The sequence below is a fragment of the Lates calcarifer genome, linkage group LG21 (assembly GCF_001640805.2).
Source record: "Lates calcarifer isolate ASB-BC8 linkage group LG21, TLL_Latcal_v3, whole genome shotgun sequence".
NCBI classification, from domain to species: Eukaryota; Metazoa; Chordata; class Actinopteri; family Centropomidae; genus Lates; species Lates calcarifer.
This window is the reverse complement of record NC_066853.1, coordinates 22,319,382-22,338,770: the sequence shown is the minus strand read 5'-3', so window position 1 is coordinate 22,338,770 and position 19,389 is coordinate 22,319,382. Positions and strand designations below refer to the sequence as shown.

General features: G+C 39.3%; 2 protein-coding genes across 2 annotated transcripts; one reads left to right on the top strand and one right to left on the bottom strand.

Annotated features, from left to right (window-relative positions):
* Positions 1-6,070: 6,070 nt before the first annotated feature.
* On the top strand, positions 6,071-13,612 carry LOC108872685 (rhomboid-related protein 4). The gene is made up of 8 exons (XM_018660500.2): positions 6,071-6,218; positions 7,404-7,559; positions 8,920-9,229; positions 9,911-10,043; positions 10,833-10,921; positions 11,396-11,452; positions 12,468-12,623; positions 12,716-13,612. Exons 2-8 carry the CDS (start codon positions 7,416-7,418, stop codon positions 12,856-12,858), a joined length of 1,032 nt encoding a protein of 343 aa, XP_018516016.1. The 5' UTR covers positions 6,071-6,218; positions 7,404-7,415; the 3' UTR covers positions 12,859-13,612.
* Positions 13,613-14,085: 473 nt separating this feature from the next.
* On the bottom strand, positions 14,086-19,097 carry LOC108872687 (solute carrier family 35 member F2). The gene is made up of 8 exons (XM_018660502.2): positions 18,948-19,097; positions 18,022-18,197; positions 17,675-17,802; positions 16,915-17,074; positions 16,306-16,462; positions 16,161-16,213; positions 15,739-15,893; positions 14,086-14,445 (listed from the first exon to the last, which is right to left on the bottom strand). Exons 1-8 carry the CDS (start codon positions 19,055-19,057, stop codon positions 14,086-14,088), a joined length of 1,299 nt encoding a protein of 432 aa, XP_018516018.1. The 5' UTR covers positions 19,058-19,097.
* Positions 19,098-19,389: the final 292 nt, after the last annotated feature.

Here is a 19,389-nt window from a genome sequence, read left to right as displayed (position 1 = left end):
AAGCTGTGTCCAAGCAAACATTAAAACATAATTTAAACATTAAAATAATAAATAGGTAATTTAATCAAAAATGGGCCCAAACTTTAAAGAAAAAAAATGGATTTACTGTCAACTTCCTTGATTGTGTTTGACTGTGGTCATGAAAGTGTTTTCTATGTTACAATCAAAGCATCAAATAAATGATTAAAATATAACAGACACAAATTTGAAAAGCAGAAAAGCCTACCCAAGGACTATGCAGAGTAAAACCTGTGTGTGTGTGTGTGTGTGTGTGTGTGTGTGTGTGTGTGTGTGTGTGTGTGTGTGTGTGTGTGGATTGATGTCCCTCAGTGTTGCAGTGGAGCCCTCCCTCCATTCTTTTTATTATTGCTCGCCATTACATAACAGCCTCCACTGCAGAGGAAGAGCACTGCAGAGGACTCCTGATACGCACACATGCGTGCACACACACACAGTGCACTGCATGACTACAACGCTGACGATGAATCAATACACACTCTCTCTTTCGCTCTCTCTTGCTCTCTCTCTCTCACACACATACACAATAGACAAAAAACAGATCCAAATGCAGACAAGCTGACCCAAGTACACATTATTGCTTTTTGACTGGACACACATATACACACTTGCTCAGTTATCCTTCCTCACACGCACACTTTCTCTCACACACTCTCAGTAAATCTCTGACTGTGCTTCTCTCCCTCCTTACGTCATACACATACATACACACACCCACACAGGGGAGAACATGGTAATCAATCACCAACTACTGTTGTGGCTCACCTCTCCTGTCTCTCTCTTTCTCTTTAGAACATTCACACTCTCCCCTGAGAAACCAGGGTCTAGTTTTGTGTTCAACATATAATGATAATGCTACAGTACAAACACTACTATGAAGTAAACAAAAAAGAAAAGACTATAATTAAGGTTTGATTAAATTGCACTTTGGAGTCACAAAGAGGCACACATTTAGCTCAGTGCTATGTGGCCAGAAATATGTGGACATTTCTGTCTAAATATTGTGTTTGGAGCTTTGAGCCGGTCCCCATTGTTCCAGTTAAGGGAAATGTTAATGCTAAAACATTACAACGATATTCCAGACAACAGTGTTCCTCCAACTTTGTGGCTACAGTTTAGAGAAGATCTGTCACTGTTTAAACATTGCAATAGTCAAGTTTTCATCCAAATGTAAGCAGCAAAAGACAATGCAGATTAATGTGTGTTTCCATCCAGTAGTCGGCCCCATCAATATAAACAGTTGGTGGTGGTGCTAATTTCCTGTCAGGTACAATAAAAACCATTGAAGAAGAAGAGGGTGCAAGGAGCTTACCTACTGAAAAAAGTCAAACATTTCTGTTTGTTTAAAGCATTAATATGAGGAATGTAAGATTCATATTCCCCTCAGGATGAATGAACTTTGAGCCTCTGACTTTTCATGTAGAGCTATTATCGAGCCAAAATTTTTATTTATTCAATACTTTTAGACTCACTCAAGGTTCAGATGCTGTTTTTGCGTGTAAACTGTTTAAAATCCTCAAATGAATTTTTGAGATTTACACAACACCTGAAGTACACACAGCTTACACTGTGACACCAGGATCAGTATTTGGAATAGTCCTGCATTATATGATTAATATAACTTTGTAATGTAGTTAAACTGTTATCAGGTGTTTCTGAAAGTCTTTTCCCCCTTCACTGTCATCGGTCTTGTCCTGATCCTTCTCCTCTCCTCCCCTCCTGACTTATACCAATAAGCTCTCATTTTTTCTTGGCCTACCATCAGTATCAAACCTTACTGTCCTTTCTAGCTGTTTTCAGCCTGTTTTAATTTCCTTCTCTCTTCCCTCCCTCCTGTCTTCTCTTGCTCCACCCCTCTTCTCCCTATAATTTCACATCTCTTTTTTTTGTCATTTCACACTCCTTTCTTTCTGCTGCCTCATTTTCAATTCAGTTTCATCCTCTGTGGTTGTTTGTCCTTGTCACTGACGCGTCACACTCTGTCACTCCTCCTCTCTATGCCACCTCAGCACAAACCAGCCTCATTACTCTCTACACTTCACTGGTAGAGGTACATACTCTAGTGTACTTGTGTGAGAGAGAGGGATTGATTATTTAATGCATGAGGGGCAAACTATGAATGACGGAAGCAGAAAGATGTGAGCACAGGGTGCAGAGAATCAGATTGACGGAGGAGGAGATTTTGTATCATGAAAAAAAGACAGAGAGAAGAGAGAGAACAAATCCTGCATCACCGTCTCTGTCCCAGCAGCATAATTAGACTTGGTTAAAGAGAGCTCTGCATGGCAACAGACTGCGCACTGCCAAATGAGTTCAATTCAGAGTCTGTCATAAACAAGAATTCAGTGAAGAAGTCTGGAACAACCAGAATTCTTCCTAAAGCTGGCTGCCCAGCTAAACTGAGCAATCAGTGGAAGAGGGCACTGGTAAGAGAGGTGACCAAGAACCCAAATGGTCACTCTGGCTGAGCTCCAGAGATCCTGTGTGGAGATGGAAGACACATCCGAAGGGCAATTATCACTGCAACACTTCATCCGTCTGGGCTTTGTGGCAGAGTGGTCAGACGAAGCCTCTCATCAGTGAAAGACACATGAAAGCTCATTTAAGGTTTCAGAAAAAGCACCAAATGGCCCCTCAGAATGTGAGAGACAAGATTTTCTGGTTTGATAAAACCAAGACTGAACTGTTTGGCCTCAATTCCAAGCATCATGTCTGGAGGAAACCAGGCACTGCTCATCATCCGCCCAATACTATCCCAGCAGTGAGGCATGGTGGCGGCAGCATCAGGCCATGGGGGTGTTTTTCAGCAGCAGGGAGACAGGGAGACTAATCAGGGCTGAGAGGAAGCTGAGCAGAGCAAAGCACAGAGATATCCTTGATAAAAACCTGGCCCAGAGCACTCAAGACGTTAGTCTTAGCTGAAGGTCAACTTCCAACAATGACTGTAAGCACACAAGCCAAGACAGTGATAATGCAGGAGTGGCTCAGGGACAACTCTGTGAAAGTCCTCGAGCGGCCCAGCCAGAGCTCTGACTTGAACCCAGTCAAACATCTCTAGAGAGACCTGAAAATAGTTATCCACCGACAGTCCCCAGTCAACCTGACAGAACTAGAAAGGATAAGCAACCTGCAGCATTGCTAATTAGAATTTCTTCTATTTTTTGTGTTGGCTGCTTACAATGTTTTATACTTATTTTGGCTGCTCTCCTGTTTTTGGTCTGATATTAGTAGTGGTGCCTTGAGAGGTGGGTATACTCTTAATTCACGCCACAAATGTTTTTTAAATTTACCTGTGAGTAGTATATGTGCCAGTAGCTTCTTTTGTAAACAGTGTCTTGGAACAGCTGATCAGCAACAGATAGTGTAGGCCAGAGTTTGCAACCATGATAAACTTAACATTATTTGTCAAGCAGTTTGAAAATATGACTGCTCCTACACTGACCTAATATATGAATGAAGATGAAGGGGCTGTAGCTAGTCCCAGAAAACATTGGGCGAGAGGCGAGGTACACCCTGGACAGACTGCCAGTCTATTAAAGAGAGAGAGAGGCAAACAACCATTCACACACACATTCATACCTACGGTCTAATTTAGAGTCACCAGGTCAACCTAACCTGCATGTCTTTGAACTGTGGAGAGAAGCCAGGCTCCACTGTCTGATAGTAGTGATATGTTTCTGCTTAAATAAAAAGGATCTCATTCTTTAATTAAAAAAAACTCCATCTCTGTAGGAATCCTATCCATAATGTTGTTGTTGTGTAATGTTGTCCAAAATCTGAGCCTGTCAGTGGCAAAAACAGCACTTTAGTGGATGTACTTTGACGTGGATAAAGGCTCATATCACATCACTGCAGCTGTCCAGGTACATTGTTCTTGCTCAATACGGCAACAATTCCAAAGATTTTGTCCTTATCAATCATTTTCACCCAAAACATGGGAAAATAAGGTCCTATTATTTTGACTAAGTACTAGGCTTACCAGATGACAAAGCTAAATGGAAGTTTTACTTTTTCAGTTGCAGAGTACAGGCTGCTGTTAGTGTTTTTGCTATGGGACTGTAACTTACTGATAACCATGGTGTATGTAGCTGATAAGAGACAATTGTATTTAACATTATATTAGTTGTCCTAGTTAAATGGCCTCTGGGGTTTTCAGTGAGTTTCAGTGGACATACTTTGACGTGAACGATTGCCAGTTGTATTACACTGCAGCAGCTGCAGCAGCTCCAGGCTCAGTACTGCTCAGACTGCAAAGACTTTTGTCCTTCTCATTCATTTGTACCCAAAAACATGGGAAAATGAAATATAGCAGTTATTCTTTAACCCACTTTTGGCATGTATGTAACACACCAATAAGGACTAATACATGCAAGGTCTCATTGCCTTCTACTATAAATATAGTGATTTGATATTTTGAGTCATGTGAACAAAAATATGTCACTGTATTCAAACACGTGTTGCCTGCTGTATTATGTGGAAGCCAGATCCTGATGATTGTTTCTTGACTTTTCTATGGTTGTCAATCCACACAAGAGAACAATTATTGATTACCCTTCTCTGATTTCTCCTCTGTGTTCTGGCTTTACAGACAAAGTCCTGGATGAGATGGCATAAAGAGCAGAAAATGTGAGCCTATGTACTTCCATTTCGCCCATCAGGCTGACTATGGATTGTTTTACAGCTCAGTGGCCTGATTTACTGTATAGTTATTATGTTGAAAACTGCTCTGTATCGATGCAGGTAAAAACATCATCTGCATGGTTGGAGGAGAAATATCTATGTGTGCATCTCCTCTTCAATTTCGCAGAATAAGCATTTAACAGTATCATTAAATGTGTAATAATCATTGTTTTTATATGTACCGGATATACTTTATTTTTTTTATATTTTGCTCTGCCAAGTCCAAGTCCAAGTAGAACCTTTTGAATTGAAGTAGGTCTGGCGTCGTTCAGTTTGGTATCCATATTTGTATGGATATCATCATTGGGAGGCCTCCCAGCAGGGGAATTTTATCCCTCCCCTGCAAAGCGTTACGCCACTAGGGTACAGTCGCATCAATCGCTGATGAGATGCACTGACAACTGACAACTGACACAGGTTAAATTGGGCAGTTTCATACATACATGGGATTGTCCAGACAGTAGAGCGTTTGGGCTCTCTGGGTGGGAGTAAACCTGGCAGAGAGAGACAACTCTTTGTCCAAATGGTTCAACAGACTCCTCTTCACACTGACCTTAAGTCATTGTCTATAAATTTGATTTCTGACATGGTTGGACAACACGTCTTCAGAACATGTTGCCCTCATTGTGCCCTTTATTGTAAACTCTTTTGTCCATGTTGGGTTCCTGTGGGAATGATTGTTACGCTTTTCTGGTGATCTGATTGGTCAGTAGTTGGTCTGATCCATTGAAGTTAACCTGCCCCAGAGTAGGTTAGGTGTTCAGCACAAGTTACCATGGCGATGTACCCCAGTAAGAAGTGGACCACCATCATAACCCTTACATCCTGTTTCATAGTAGGCTACAGGCCTCAGCACATTACTGAATGATGCACATTAGAGGGGGTTCAGAAATCAGTAAATACAATGCCACCTGACAAATATGTACATATGCTATATACCTATGTATACCCTGCACTACACCACAATATTAGTGCTTTCATTATCCTCCCTGAGTTTGTTCAGTCCAAAATACAACAATGTTATCAACTTGATTATTATTTATTATAAAATTCCATATTCATTGCAACAAATTTGCCAAGGCTAAACCGTGCTTTAGTCCTCTGACAATGCAAAGGAAGTTAAACTTACAAATGTATATTGTCTCCTAAACCTTTCTTTTTTCTATGTTGTTCTCCTTAAATAATTGTATTCTTCATTTTATGTAAATCCTTTTCATTTGTTAGTTTGTTGTTTGTTATTGTTATTCTTTGATTTATTACTCAGTTGTTGGTTTTGTCTCTCACCTGTTCAGTCTATGTTCTGCGTCCTTCTTTAATAAAGTTCTGGGAAGGGAAGTGTTAAATAACCCACGTTCATTTACCGCTTTAGTTTCGGTTTCATTTCTGCTTCTGCTCCGCGGGAGCGCGCACAGAGGTGTGCTGACGGGTAAACCACCGACGTGAAGCTGAGTTGCAGGTGTGGTGACTTGTAGCTACTCGACTTGTACCAAAAAGTAACGCAGCTTCAACAGACGTGACGTGTAAGTAAAGTGTATTCAGATTTATTGTAAGATTGTGTGCGGCTGTGTAGTGTTTTTTGCCTGCTGCTGAGGTCTGTTGAATGTCAGTGTTTTGTCTCCCCTTTCCAGATCTGCTGCTTTATTATTATTATCATCTAAAATAGAAAGAATGAGGAAGAGATGAAAACAGAGGTTTCCTTGTTGCAGCTGCAGCACTGTCTCAGGTGTCTGTGAGATTGTGTGAATCACTTGAGTAAACTCTTTGTGTGTCTGCATCAGATCTGCCCACTAAAAAGTTCCAAATAAAGTAACTGTTTTCTGAAGTATTAAAGGAATAGTTCAAGATTTTGATAAATATGCTTAGGTGTATGTGCTTTGTAAATAAAATCTGTCCACCTACCTGCCAGTCTAAAGCTCAACTAACTATTTGTATCCTTTTTATTTAGTTGTCAATTAACAAGTTATTAAAAAGCCTCTGTTTTACGTGTCCCCCGTGTCATGGTTAAAAGGAACAACATTGATATCAGTACAGGACCAGGACCATGCTGTGCATGTTGTGTCATCTACAATGTGGCAGTGTGATGGGGCACCAGGTTGAGTTGATCTAGAGACTCTGGTGGATGTGTCTGAGAGGAGGATGCTGCAGAAACGTCTCAACATCATGGACAGTCCCTCTCTCCTCCGGCATGCCCCCCCCAGAAGGACACACACTGCCCCTCTGTGCAGGACTCAGCAGTACAGGAGATCCTTTCTGCTGAAGGCAGTCAGACTCTTCCCTTTGCAGGGGGATCACAGATTTAACTCTCTACAGGGTGGAACCAAATATGTGCAATAATTAATTTCCTGTCTGTGTTGAGTTTAATATCTGAGGGTGCAGTATCTTCAATCCATCTGTTTTTCTTCTGCTGTCAGTACTCCATTATTTTATTATTTTATGATGTAAATATTAATACAAATTGTTGCTTTCAACCCATCACTGACAACTACATTGTTGTATTTTGCAGTGTCATATCCATGATCCATTATTTTTTATTTATTATACATAACCAATCAGGGAGAAACTAGCTCTGACTCAGAAATGTCTTTTAGCTACCCAGTGTTTCTGGGGCATTGAGCATGTGATGGCACAAGATTATCATTTGGGAATAACAGAGTTCTTTCTCATTGTCTTACATCAAAGTTTTATTTTAAACCATCTCTCCCCAGGTTGTTTTCAGTATGCAGAGGGGTTTCCAGCTGGGCCTGCTGCTTCTGGCGGTCCAGCTGTTCCAGGAGGGTCTGGGAAACATCCCTGCCATCACCCTGGCTGTCCTGGGATTCAATGTGTATCTTTACATGTTCCCTGCTGCTCAACTGATGAAGGTAATTTGTCAGTGTAACATTAGGAGTATCACTACTGTAAAAGATACAACTATGGAATAAGCAAAATAAAGAAACAGTGAAAGCAATATATAGATACAATAAAACATAATCTACAACATATCATAGTCCTTAAAAGCAAATATGCATATGAAGATTAAAACTCAGTTGAAACATACACATTCATACTGCCCTAAGTCAGCTAAAAGAGTTTTAAAAAGATTAAAAAGGATTAGCTTGCCTAATTTTTCTCAACCCAATTTCCCAATCTCAGTGCTAACACACTGATTTTCCCAAATAGTCTTGGGACCTAGTGCCGTGTGAAGTTGAACTGTAGTTAATAACACATGTCATGTACCCAAAATTTTGCCAATAAGTGCCTTGTAGATTAAAAAAGAAATAATGCAGTGTTGCTCTCTTTGCCCTTTCTGTAATTCTGGGTAATACATATATTATTTCTATAACAGAATGCCAGTTATGCTTTTATAGACTTAATCATAAATATGTTTCTTGAAGTACTGCTTGTCATCTATCCAGAATTCAAAGGGATGCTTTAAATCCTTGGTACATTTAGTGTAGTAATATTTACCATGGTACTATTAGACAGTTCTTTAGAAAACTGTATACATTTTATTTTATCTGAGTTTAGCAGTAATTTCAGATCAGTCACTGTTTGCTGTACTGCACAGAAATCAGCATTCAAATTTTGAACAGCCAGGGCAGCAGAGGGCGCTATTGTATAGATAATAGCATTTTTTATGTTCAGATGATGAGCTGTTTGTCACCTTTTCACCTAATTCATTTATAAAAAATAAAACATAAAATAATAGTACAATAAGCAACAATTCACTCTATTCTCACCAGAAAGCGAATAAATGCAATTCTTCTTCACATAAAAGTAGCAATATCACATACTATAGGACACTTCTGTTACAAGCAAAAGTTCTGCACTCCAGTAAAAGTATCAAAAGTGTAACTAATGACCTCTATCAGTGTGTTTCAGTCATTATTATTGATGCATTAACATGTAAGCAGCATTTTAATGTTGTTGCAGGTTTATTTGAACTATTTTATAGTTTTATCTATAACAATTTATCATGTTAAAAACTCATTGTATGTTTTGTACATAAAATCTCAATCTGCAAAGTGACTACAACTGTCAGTTTAATGGCATATATATACAACACATATACAGTATTTACCACTGAAATGTAGAGTAGAAGTAAGTCGCATAAAGTGGAAACACTCAAATTTGTAAGAACAGAAACCTGAGTAAATGTACTTTCCAACACTGGTTAATAAAACACAGGTGTCATTGCTGTCATTAGACAGTTATTGCTTCATTCTGTCATATAATCCTCAGGCCTGCATGAGCCTCCAATATGTGTACAGGCACAAGGAGTGGCGTCGCCTCCTCCTTTCCCCCCTGCACCACGTTGACGACTGGCACCTCTACTTCAACATGGTGTCTTTCCTCTGGAAAGGCATCAGGCTGGAGCATCGTCTGGGTGCAGCCTGGTTCCTCTACCTGCTGTCAGTCTTCTCTCTGCTCACCGGACTGGTCTATCTGCTGCTGCAGGCGCTGATGACAAAACTCATCGAGGACTCTGATTCATTGGCAGAACTTATAGATATGTCGTCTCTCAGCAACGAGTGTGTCGTTGGTTTCTCAGGTACAAGTTATCAACATTATTATTGTTTTAAAACTGAAAAAAGCAGTTTTTTTTCCTGTGGAGTGTTTTAAATCCAAGTCATAAATGTTAGAAATTCATTATTATTATTTAGTTTCATTATCATTAGTCAGGACATGCATTTCTTGATAAATCAATTGGTCTATTAAAAATGTTGGTTGAAATTGAAAAATGCCAACATCACAGTGCAACAGAGGGCAAGTTGATATTAAATCTCTTGTTTTCACGGCTAATTTGTTTTTCAAACTGCTTGTGATTTACTGACTGGTTCCTACTGATATTTAAATGTAGCTACGGTGTGAGAAAACATGATTTTTGCAAACAAGAGAGTAACAACTGGAGATGTAAAAGCAAAGGAGAAATAAATTATACCATAAGTGTTTTTATGAATACAGGGTACCGACAGAATCAGTCAGACGGTCAGTTAGTTAGACAGATAGCTAGCTAGACAGTTGCAGCTCTAATCAACGTTGACATTAATTGTGAAATGTGTGGGTGACATTTAGAAGTGGCAAACAAGCAAACAAATTATTTCTCATTGAATTTTCTTTTCCCTCTGATTTCATTTCTGACTGTAAATAGCTCCCTGTTTAGGTGATACTAATCCTCTTCATTAAATCCATTCATTCATTCATTCAAGTTCCACACAACTTGTGTTTCCAGGTGTCCTGTTTGCTCTGAAGGTGGTCAGCAACTATTACAACCCAGGTGGTGTGACCTATGTGTTGAATCTGCGTGTGTCCAATCGCTTTGCTAGCTGGGTGGAGCTAGTGCTGATCTACCTAATCGCCCCCGGGTAAGATACTGTACCACAAAATCAGCCTGAGGCTCTCCTGTGTACCAGGGAAGGGGGTGTATCATGGTCATTGTATTTTTGAAACAGATCTTGAATATTTTTTCTTCTCCTCCATAAACAGTAATGTTGGTTAGAAATGTTTTTGTAAGTGGTTGAGGGCTGTTGTGAGACATTAAACATCTATAAACTACATGTGAACAGTGGTGCAGTGTGCTGCAGGAGGATGCTCAGTCCTTTTTTGTGAACTCTCATTCAGTACCATCAGACCTGACACAACTGTAATAAGGAAACTTATCCACTCATAATGGGCAAGTGTTAATTTTCACAAAAATTGAATTAACTTACATTACTTAATAAATTATTTTCTAATTGTGTAATCAGTCAACTTTCTGCCACTTACCTGGGTACAGCTCAAGTTAAATGACTACTGACTACTAAATGACTACTAATATTACTAGGAATTATTGTTATATACTGCTGGAAAGTTATATAATGTAATATATGATTTAATAAATAATGTCAGTTTTCTGACATCCTTTGACCACTGTGAATGTTATTTTATGAACATCAAATTACAAAAAACCTGCTGACTACAGCCCGCATTGGCAAGAAAAAACCTACAATAACCAGTGTTATTTGATGCTAGGGGCATTTGTAAAATGGTAATAATGAAAAAATAATATTGTAGAATATGTCATATTAATATGAAAAATGTGTTGTTATAACATGAAAAGAATCTTGTAAAAACTAGGAAAGTTTTGTGTTTTTCATTTTGTGGCTCTTCTTCAGGACTTCTTTGGTGGGTCACCTGGCAGGTATCCTGGTGGGTCTTCTCTACACTGTGGGTCCATTGAAGACCATCATGGAGACATGTGCAGGTCTGAATGAGTGCGAATGTTGCTTTCATAAATAGACTGTTAATATACAGTGGCTTCAGAAAGTATTCAGATCTCCACTTTTTGCAGACTTCATTGTTTCTTGATGATGTCATTTTAAATGGATGACATTTAGCATGATTTAAAAAAACATGTTTTTGCAAATCTTTGTAAATGTATTAAGAATCACAAACTTCTAAATCTCATATTAACTGAAGTATTTAAGACCCTTTGCTATAAACACCAGATTGTGGCCAAATGCATCCAGTTTGCTTTTATTATCCTTGAGATATGTGAATCTGATTGGAGGCCACCTATGGCAAACTGAACTGATAGAGAGAGGTCTGATACAGAGGAGAAATGAATCTGTGCCCAGATCAGTAGATATCTGAATCTTGATGTAAACTGTGTCACCAAATCTTATCGCATAATAACTTCTTCAAATATTCACTGATATTCTGTTTTTTTTCCCATCAGAGTTTGTATCTTCAGAAGTAAATACTCCACAGCCAAGACCATACTACAGCTATTCAGGTACAACTATATTTGAGAAAACATACTCAACAGAGATTTACAATATTAAATCAATTGTGCAACAATACAGCACAAGATCTTGTGTGTTCAGTAAATTTGTTCAGTTATGCTGGGATCAGATTACACATGTTTTTGCCAGGATGGTTGCCATGTCAGATTATGCAGTCATATAGTGCCATAAATTCTTGCCACGTCTTCAATCATCATTCAGGTCCTTGAATGTCATGTTAAAGAAGGATCAAGAAACTGTATACACGTCATCAGAGGTTGTGAAGAGCATGCAAAAACAACAGGTGGTGATATAATCCTGAGGCCATGTTTACACCAGATAGAACGCATTGTAGGACATGTCTAATCAGATCAGAAAATACAAAAAATTCTGACATGCTAGACTCCAGTCCCAGTTCTTTGATTTTTTTCACACTACAAGAGCCTTTCATCGTTCACCACGTTCATGCGCCGACCTTTTGCTGGAAACTTGTCAGCCATGATGACATGGTTACACCTCCACACTGGTGACAGTCGTGACCAGAGTTTCTTCAAATTTGGCACAAATATTGACTTGGACTCAAAGATGATTAGATTTTGGTGGTCAAGGGTCAAATGTCATTGTGACCTCACAAAATATATTTTTGGCCATAGGTCAAGAATTCATATGGTAATTCTAACAAAATTTAACACAAATGTCCAATAGGATAAACTGATGAACCGATAACAGTGGCATTCCTCTCAGTTCTGATGTTTGTTGCTCCCAACATTAGAAACATGTTTTAGGGTGTAAAGAATTACAGCTGTATCTGTGATGATGAACATGATTTGGGCGTTATGTCTGCTGGGACCAAGCTGGAGCCAAACAGGCCATAATTCGTTCAGTAACTATTTGCAAGTCTGTTTGTAGTATATTTAAAAAGGATATCTGCATGTTGGATACTCCTGATCCAGGACATATTTTCTACATTCAAGTTACATACAAGTATTTTGTGTTCTTGAAATGTGTGTAAATGTGTGTGTGTAGGCTACAGCAGAACTAGGCGAGAAAATCGAGAAGATCCACGGCATGCAGAAGATTATACGACAGATTATACTTCTGAGTATACAGACTCAGATATCGCAGGACTGACAGAGGAAGAGCAGATAGAACTGGCGATCAGAAAAAGCCTGAATGACAGAGGTAAGAGAGAGAAATTACAACAAATGGAAAGAAGCCAGTGTGTGTTGTTGCTGCTGAACACACACAAATTATTTATTTATTTATTTTTTTAGGACAAACCAGACCGAGAAGAGCTTCAAGTCCCCCTCATGGTTACCAGCCCACTGATGAGGACGTGAGTCCTGAAGAGATTCTCAGGAGGAGGAGACTGAGGAGGTTTGACCAAGGATTTCCCAGCCAGAGGAGAAGATTGTAAAGGCAGAATGAGAGGACACCTTTACAGTATCTCATATTGTCAGTCTCTTACCTGCACTTCAGTCTACTACTTTGTGATTTCATGTTTCTCATAAGGACTTTCCACACTTTTTGAAAATGAAAATGTAAAAACAAATCTGGCAGAGGAGAGGGATGTATGAAGGATTTCTTACTGAATGGTGAGTAAATATCCATGCTCTGGAAAGCAGCCCATAATGTTTGATTTTGTTCATGTTTAAAGGAAAACTAACATTCTGCTAGCCTGTGGCTGCCCAGTGGTAACAAAATCCACCAAGCCCTGTGTCTAAATCTCACTAATTAACTCATTTATGGGGGACCAATTGCTTGGCTACCAGACTAAGAAGTCTTCATTTTTAGCTGTTTGAAGTAAACTCATGACACCATGTCATCTATTTGCCAAGTATGCACTGGAGTGAGAAAAAGCACACCACATGGCAGAATTAACGAGGCCATACAGTGTACACAGAGATGCTTTTTTTGTAAAAATGATAATATTACCACTCTGACTTTGTAATAAGCCACACAAAACATCTGACGGTGACCCAGGCTCAACGGTGAACATTAGCTCCCTTTAACCTGAACATAATCAAACTTTAAGCATAGAGGACTGGACCACTACATCAGAAAACACTTGTGTCATTTTGAGAGGCAAAGCCGATATTGAAGAGTTTAAACTGGTTTGTTGTATTTTCATTATATTTTTAGACAATAAAGATTTACTGCTTTCCAAATTCTCCTGGTTGTGATTTATTTCTCCAGTATCTGCATCTGTAATGGAGGGTGTGTGGGAGAAATAATGTTTATTTGCTATATCATTATTTTTTTCCAGCATTTGAACAGAAAATGCCTAGAACAAATCATACAGCCTGTGGATAAAATGACTGTCAGGCAGCTTATCTTTTGGTAAAAATGAAAATATTTAATAATATAACATACACACACACACACAACTTGGATACAAAGATGTCATAGTAACAATGACAGTAGCTTTAAACATTTCAAGGATGAGATGTGTACCACTGTTTGTTTGTTTTTCCCTCTTTTCTTATTCATTTCATTGTGGTGTGAATTTCTGTATGCAGTGTAAGCAAAACTCAATAAATAAAAGTGTTTATATATATATATATATATATATATATATATATATATATATATATATATATATATATATATATATATATATACTGACAGGTTGTCCAGCTGTTGGTCACATTTTAGTGCTGTGTCCAACAGCAACAATATCATCGTTCCCTCCTCCAAGGCTCCCTGATGGCCCTGAAGCTCTCTTCTTCCTCCCCCTCTCCTCTTCGTCCCATACCTCCTTTTCTCCATCCCCCTGCTGCTCCTCTTCATCATCCTCTTCCTCCTCAGTGCTGATCTCCACAGTAACTTCCTGCTTGGTGATTTCACTGTGAGAGGCCACAGGATTGTCATAGCTTCCCTCCTCACAGATGGAAGAGGAAGAGGAGGTGGTGGGGTCTGTGGAATCTGTGGGTGTTGGCACAGCGTTGAAGGTGATGAAGCCGATGAGGATGACCACCAGTGAGACCAGGTAGAGTCCAGAAAACTGAGGCAGGGCAGAGAGTGGACTGGTTATATTTAAACTGAATTATATGAACAAAAAAGATGCTGATGCAGGGACATATTGCACTGTATGGATCATAGCTTTGTATTTCAATTTGTTGCATGGCTTGTTTTCTACTACTTTACCATTTTATTTGATACTTGACACTTTATTAAATTTTTAACATAGTTTTTAGTGTCAGCATCAGGTATGCCATGAATAAACTGTAGAAAATCAGCAGAAAAATAAATAACCCTCTTATGTGTCAGTGCTATGGTAAGGGTTTGGTTAGGTTTAGGGAAAGGTGGAGTCATCTTTTTTTGAGAGTGTAGTCTCCTTTCATAATGTCAAATTGTTTGATTTGATTTGTTGTTTATATAAAAAATATTGATTATAGCAGTTTTGAAGTCCTCCACTCAAAATGGGGTGTATGGATTCGAAACTAGAAGGCTGTTTTCATATTCAGCTGTTTGAAAGGGGAACGTTTCTCTGAGCTCACTTTTCATCTCTGTATAGGATCTGGACTCAACTGCAGGATTTCTGACATAATAACAGTCACGGTTCAGTATGCACCTTTCACAAACTTTTTGTTGGGGAAAAAAAACATAACATGTGAAAGAGGAAAAACCAATGTACTGCATAAGTAACAGTTTCAGTTTCAGCACAGTAAAAGTTGTTTAAAGCATATATAGGTCTCACAAGTTTATAATCTGTGTAAATGCATGCACCTCTGTGAAAACACATGACACTGAGGTTACTCATTAACACTTATTATTCATTAACACTGTTGTGTCACTATAACATTCAGCAGGTTACTGTGACCCAGAGACTGGGCGGAACGAAGCACCACAGGTGTGTCTGCTGGAGAAAGGAACCTGTACTTGAGACACTGATACACCCCACTCATTCCTACTTAAATACGGGTCACAATTATATACTTCCATTTTTTAAAGGCTAAATAATTTCCTAAAATAGCTTGGGTGCTGTTGTTTTTTGACAATTTAGCTAAAACGGGAGGAAATAGTTCATTTGTTGGGAACTATTTTCAGTAATCCACATTTGGTGCTCTGGTGACAGTGCATGTGGGACTGAATCAAAATAAACTACTGTGTCTGTTCACGTTAATGAAGGATGATGTCACCAAGTACAACAGTGTGGTTCACTGGTGTGTTATTAATAGTTTTTGGATGAAAATGGAGCTCTGTGGTACAGGGGAAGAAGACATATCACAACATCCAAAACATCCATTCATTGGTTTTCATGGGATTTGCAGGGTGTGTGTGTGTGTCTGCTCACATTGTACTGGAAGACAAAGATCCCACAGAAGAGGCTGAAGAGGTCAGCAGTGAGCAGGGACAAGTTGACAGAGGTGGCACTGCTTAGCTTGATCACAACGGGCATACAGCTGTACAGAGTGTACATACACAACGCAAAGCCAGAGAACAGGAGCCCTGAGAAGAGAAACACCCAAATGTTTTTCACTGTAACAATTCAAATGTCAAAGGAAATATATCTATTGACCTCTTAGGCCCCTGGTGGGACCAGTCAGTAATCCATTCATGTTCTGTATCACATGCACAGACGTAGTGGAGCTGTGTCTTTAGTGGCAGCACACGGCCTCTTAAAGGAAAGTCACTGGTTTTACACCATGTGAACACAAACCCAGCTGATATATGGACATTAACTGCCTACAGTTTCTGTGTAAGATGAATACTGACCGACTTGCCAGTTCCACTGAATGTTGGCGATTTCATTGCGTTCCAGGATCACCCTGCATCAAGAAAAAAAAAAACACTATATTAACCATAATGTGGAATGAGTCCTTGAATGAGTTGAAGACTGATCACACCCACTATCACTTACATCTGTATGGTGCTGATGATTGTGCCAAACAGGCCGACCATGCCCAGGAACTCCACTCTGCTCAGGTTCTTCACTGTGTATTCCTGACACACATTAGACACAGCGTACAGCGTAGCACTGAGCAGCACCAAACCATCACCTAACAAGATGTTTGAGGCTGAGGAGATGAGAGAAACATCATTACATTACAGTGCAGTACGGAACATAGTCTATATACTTTTAGGGCACGGGAAAGTTTTAAAGCTCTGCCACAGACTTAGCTGACAGCCAAGCAGCCAAAGCTCCTCTAACCAGCAAAAGACAAGCAGCTACTGTACAAGGTGCTGAGCCACCATATACTAACAGACAGAGACAAGGGATGACATCAAATGCACAGCATCCAGTCACAGATTTGGCTGGCATGCTCCCCTGGAGGTGTCCTAACACCATTGGATTATCACCTGACTCTGACTCAAGTGACATCATTTGAGGACATTTATCAGACCAGTGAGTTCTGGAGACGCTAAAGCTTTATACAACTATTAACTGCTAAAAGTAATTTTTATTTAATCTTCCACTTAAGCATTAATGAGCTCAGTGAGTGAGCAAACACATCTTTGAAGTTCTTACTGGAGCCCTGGTCTCGTCCAGCCAGCAGGTCAGCCCCGACCATGGCCCCCACCCCGAGGAGACAGATGCAGACTGCTACATAGTGAACTGGCCTGTAGCGTATCTTCAAAACCCACCAGGACAGGATCATTAGGACTGGGACCACAAAGCAGTCCAGCAACTAGAGACAGAAACACAACCAGAAACACATTTAGATGTAAACCCAAATATAAACTGAAATCATTATTTTGAAACCTGGAAACTGTCATTCATGCCTTCACTTCATTTCATCCCACTTTGGTAAATGTAATTCAATTTTCTCTGTCTGTGGCAGAAAAGGTTAATCTGGTTGGTTTTAAAACTTTACTTATTAAGTTTATAGCCAAGCTAGGCCTGGCCCCAAGGTGCACTGCAGGCCTTTTAACCCCATATGTGCCAGTCCATCTCCCTCTGAGTTTATATCTACCTGTAGTTTGTGTCTCTGGTGTATTTTGTGTAATCACTCAACATATTAGAGGACGCACACCTCTGTTTCTAAACTTAAATAAGCCAGGGTTTATGTTAACTAATTTAAGGTGCTTTCTTAAATCTTAGTGCATTCTTAAGTTGTAAGAATATTGAAAAATAGATTTTAATCCTAAATTTGTGAGTGGGACTTAAAGTGAAGAGAACTTTTATCTTTCACTTGAGTTCAAAATTTTTGCAGTTTGGTAAATTTGGGCCCCTTTTTCATGACAAAAACTCCAGCCATGAAACACATTCCAACACAGCCTATACCCACCTGTACACTGGTGAGGGTGGTGTACTGGTACGCTTTAACCACAGCATAATTGGCTTCCACGTCCACCAGCCCCAGTAGAAGGTACTTCCACCATCTGCTCTTCAGAATCTGTAAAACATTGCCATCCCCTACGTTTTAAAGGGGAATACCCCAGAACTTCAGTGTTAACATTTATTTTGTTTTGTTTTTTTCACCACCAAGCCTGAGGACAGTTTGACACTTGAAATGTGCAATTCTAAGAGTAAAACAGAAACACTTACTCATACTTCTATCATTCAAAAAACAATTTCTCCCACAGAAGGTACAGGTATTATCTCAGGTGTTCAGAGCCTGAGCGGTAAGGTTACCTGTTCTGCAGAGCAGCATGGTTGTGTAGGTGACACAAAGCAGGGTGTAGTTCATGAAGCTCTGCAGCATGGGGGTGTTCACATGGAAGTTTGTGGCCAGGTACTGGGAGGTGATGGCCGTCCCACAGACGAGCCCAGCCAGGCCCTGACCCATTGCCAACGTCTTGGCCAACTGCCTGAGAGAGAATAGAGAGGTAGATCTTAAAAACTGCTTGTCTAATAAAATCTGCTTGTTTGTTTGATCCATACGAAAACTTAATTGTAAAAAGGACAACTCACTGGTTTAATGCAACAGTGTACAAATACTCTGTTACAAGTAAAAGTCTTGCAATCAAAAAACACAAACATAAAATAAATGTACTCAAACTGTTCAAAAGTCTAGATTATTAATCCTGATGCATAAGTAGTATTTTACTCTTGTAATTGGTCATCCTCTAGCATGACGCTTTGCTGACCCCTCTGAGCCATCAAATCTGCAGTTATATATGTTAGTAAGCCATAAATAAAAGGTGATGTGTTCCTTAATTTGTAATAGACCAATGATCTAAATGATATGACCAAAAATCACACGTTAATAAATCAATATTAAAGAGTTCTACAAAAATCCATCAAGTCTGTGTTTATAAATGTTCATAATCAATTTATAAATGCATTCTTGTCTGTATAGTATATTACAGATCTTTTAGTATTGCTAAATAATTGATTAACCAGTAATAGAGCCAAATATTATAGATTATAAAGCCTTTATAAACTGTTCCTTCAATATCAGTAAAATAACTTTCCATCACTGTATCATTGTACTCAGACTGCTGACTGTGCTGAGAGACCTGAGCTCCAAAGAGACCTCTGAAGTTGTGAGCTACCTTCTTGCTAACACTTCTACCAATTTAACTTCTAACTTTAGCTCATCTACGTTGTCCACTCACCAGCTGAAAATGTCCTTATGGTTGAATTTCCGGATCCTCGCCATGAGTCCGGTGCTCTGGTTGTCAAAGCTCGTGTCCCTGGATGCATCCTCTGAGTCTTTACTTGCCATGTTGCTACACCAGTGATGGGGGAATCCTCTCTGAGTTTTTACTGTTCCAGGCTTTTAACTCTTTGACCCTCAGGGTAAGAGCTGAATGATTAACTGATTCAAAGTGCAAAGATTACTCTTTCACTTATCTGTGTGTGTGTGTGTGTGTGTGTGTGTGTGTCTGCATAATGTGTTAAAGACAGCCAGCAGCTCTTAAAGATAAGAACTGATGATGAAAGATATTCAAAGAAGTCGTCAGTGTGCTTCCAGATGTTTTCACTGCTGATGAGATAAAAACTCGTTTTGGAGGAAAAGTGCTTCATCATTGATTTTTTATGGAAATGGAAACAGTT